Source organism: Heterocephalus glaber, unplaced genomic scaffold (assembly GCF_053883595.1).
Source record: "Heterocephalus glaber isolate CG9 unplaced genomic scaffold, H.glaber_assembly_v1.0 deba00000768, whole genome shotgun sequence".
NCBI classification, from domain to species: Eukaryota; Metazoa; Chordata; class Mammalia; order Rodentia; family Bathyergidae; genus Heterocephalus; species Heterocephalus glaber.
Window position 1 is genome coordinate 2,383,397 of NW_028258162.1, and position 2,904 is coordinate 2,386,300.

At 38.8% G+C, this 2,904-nt stretch overlaps 1 protein-coding gene across 1 annotated transcript; it reads right to left on the reverse strand.

Annotated features, from left to right (window-relative positions):
* Positions 1-841: 841 nt before the first annotated feature.
* Positions 842-2,511, reverse strand: LOC101710873 (vomeronasal type-1 receptor 90-like). The gene has a single exon (XM_021240464.2). It carries the CDS (start codon positions 2,386-2,388, stop codon positions 1,657-1,659), a length of 732 nt encoding a protein of 243 aa, XP_021096123.2. The 5' UTR covers positions 2,389-2,511; the 3' UTR covers positions 842-1,656.
* Between the last annotated feature and the right edge of the window lie 393 nt (positions 2,512-2,904).

Genomic DNA, 2,904 nt, shown 5'->3' on the forward strand with positions numbered 1-2,904 from the left:
CCCTCAGCCATGGGATCTGGTTGCTCCCTTCTCCCCGTGGTGTTGTCCTCATCCAGGATCCCCACAGTTGGCTGGTCTCTGCCCCTGCTTCTTCGTGCTGCTCCATGGGGTGGGCGCTGTTCTCCATTAGGGTTGGCTCTCATGTGGGGGCTGGGAGCTGCTCACCTCCGTGTTCCTTTCCAATAACATTAAATATTCTTGAATCATATAGGTTTAACAAGAATGATAGTCAGATAACACAAATAATTTAAATTTCTCTTCATGTAAAATTTTTTTTACTCTATCCACTTTGATTTTCCATATAAATTTTACAATCAGACTGCCACTTTCACCAAAGACTTTGCCGTGATTGAATTCACGATTGAATTTTGAGAAAATTACCATTTTCACTATATTGTGTCTTCAGAGACAAGAAACAATATACCTACCTCTAAATTTATTTAATTAATGAGAGCATGACACTATTTTTCTTTGTAGATTTCTTTTGCATATTTGTTATATTTATTTCTTGTATACTTTTGGTGCTACTGTAATGGAATTTTAAAAATTACTTTCCCAAATCTGATGGTAGAATATAAGAATATTATTTCACTTGTTCTAGTAGGTTGGGAGATGCCCTGGAGTTTCTGATGTGATCCACAATTAGCTACAAATAGGGTCAACTCAGCTACTTCTGTAAGATCCTCACTCGTTCCTGACACAAATACAGAGATGTGGAGCAATGGAAAAAAAACACAGGAAGCAGAAAAAACCCAGAAAAATTCAGGTATTTGATCTTAACAAAGGGGCGAAAAACACACTGGAGGAAAGATAGACTCTTTAATGAATAATGGTGGAAATATTGATCAATTAGATAAATACAAAGAATTAAAGATTTGATATTATGCTATATTCTGCCTCATTATTTAGCTTGGTTTTAAAATAAATATTATATACATCATTATATATATATATCTTCCATATTTTCACAAAGAATTATAGGTTCTTCAAAGGAATAGATAATTAATCTTGCTACCACCTTGTTGTAATTTGCTGGTATCAATGATTATGTCTACTGAATTAACACCTCAATAACTTTACTATAAAACTTGTGGAGAACTTTCTAAACTTATATGTACATAACCAATGTTAAAGTATTATTTCATAAAATGCTATATTCTGTGTACATATACATTGTACATGTCATTAAATTAGTTATTACAGTCTTCACATATTTATCCAACATTAATGGTCTTATTCTTCTCAGTTTGATTTTTATTAGCTTTTCTGAAGTCTGATATAAAATTAACAGTATAAAACAAAAGCATATAAATTGATAAATATCAATGTGGTCCTCTAAATTCTCTTTCTGCATTTGCTGTGTGATGCTTTCTTCTCACTTCTTCTTGGCCTTGGTCTATTCCCATAAAATCAATGAAGTACATCCTGTCCTTCAGAGTTTGACACTGGATAAGAGCTCCAGTTTTTGTGACTATGATTAGAACAGAAGCCTCTCTTTCTTCAAAGAGTTATACTATTAAATTGTCTATTATGTACTTGTCACCTAATGCAACAAAGTAATGTTTCACAGAAGAAGCATAACTAGGTATACTTCAGTGATCCAACAGAAATTCAAACTATTTGCTAATCTGAAGGGAAATTACCATCACTGAACATTTACTGTCTTTCCCACCTGGATGTGAACCACTTGATCATTCGCTGTTCAGTGCTTATTAGCACCAAAGGACAGATTGTGGCATAGCCATTGCCCACAAGCATCTGGATACAATGACGAATCGGGACATTGTCCCATGATATTCCAGAGGAGAAGAAGGTGGCACAGTCCAAAATGTACATGAGTATAAAGAAACCCATGAGCAGCAGAATGGTCCAGGTGGCCCTTTCTTCAGGGGATGCCTTTGGAGAAAGGCTGGTGCTGTGAAGATGCTGGAACTGCCTCTTATGCCTGCACAACAGAGTCACCATGTATCCGCTTGAGAGAGCCATCAGCCCTATAAAGGAGATATCCTGAAGGTTCACCAATGTGAAAAATATGTACCTGAACAAGTAACTAATGGGCCACTGAGAGCAGGACTCAGTGACGAACACGAGACTGTGTGAAGTCACATTGGGGGTGGCACCAATGGAGACTAAGAAGCGACCGTTCAGGAGCATATTGAAGACCCATAAAAAGACAAGGCAACATGGGTAGTGATGTGAGGATTTATGTTTGAACTTTGCCAAACAAGAGTTCCTGGGGCTGAGGGTGATGGCCTGGAGGACACTCAGCAGGCAGGTGGTACAGATGGAGAGGGCCCTCATCAACCTGTACACATAGATAACTGATTTACATATGAGATCACTTCCCCAACCCTGGAAACCAAAAGTGTCTGCAGCTATGAATCCCATGGTTACCAGCAACACCAGGTGGATTAAGGCCAGCTGACTGATACCCAGGTCCAGGGGCTTGGGCCTGTGCTTGAGAAGAAATGTGAGGATGTGGAACAGAAGCAGGGCAGTGTTGGCTATGATCCCAATGGTGACTTCAAAGAAAACTGTGTTTCTTATGTCTGAAAGACTGGAAAATTTTCTCTTTTTATTCACCTTGATAGAGAAAGAGAAACAATAAAAGTCTGAGGAGAAAAGCAAGGAAAATTCTTTGTCACAAATATCACCCCTGTCATCAATCTCATCAGCACTATGCCTTCTTCAGAACATGTGGATTCCTCCCTGTGCCCCTCTCCCCTTCAGAAGTCAGGTCCACCTCACACCTTCCTGGATACACTGCTGTTCTCTCCCCTGTCTCAGAGCTTTCCAGTGGTTGCCTGGATTATGTGTTTTATTTCTGTTTTCCCACAGCAACTCTGTAAGCAAACCGTCATGTAGTATGAAAGGTATTTCCTTGTTTCTGTCTCAATTTTCAGT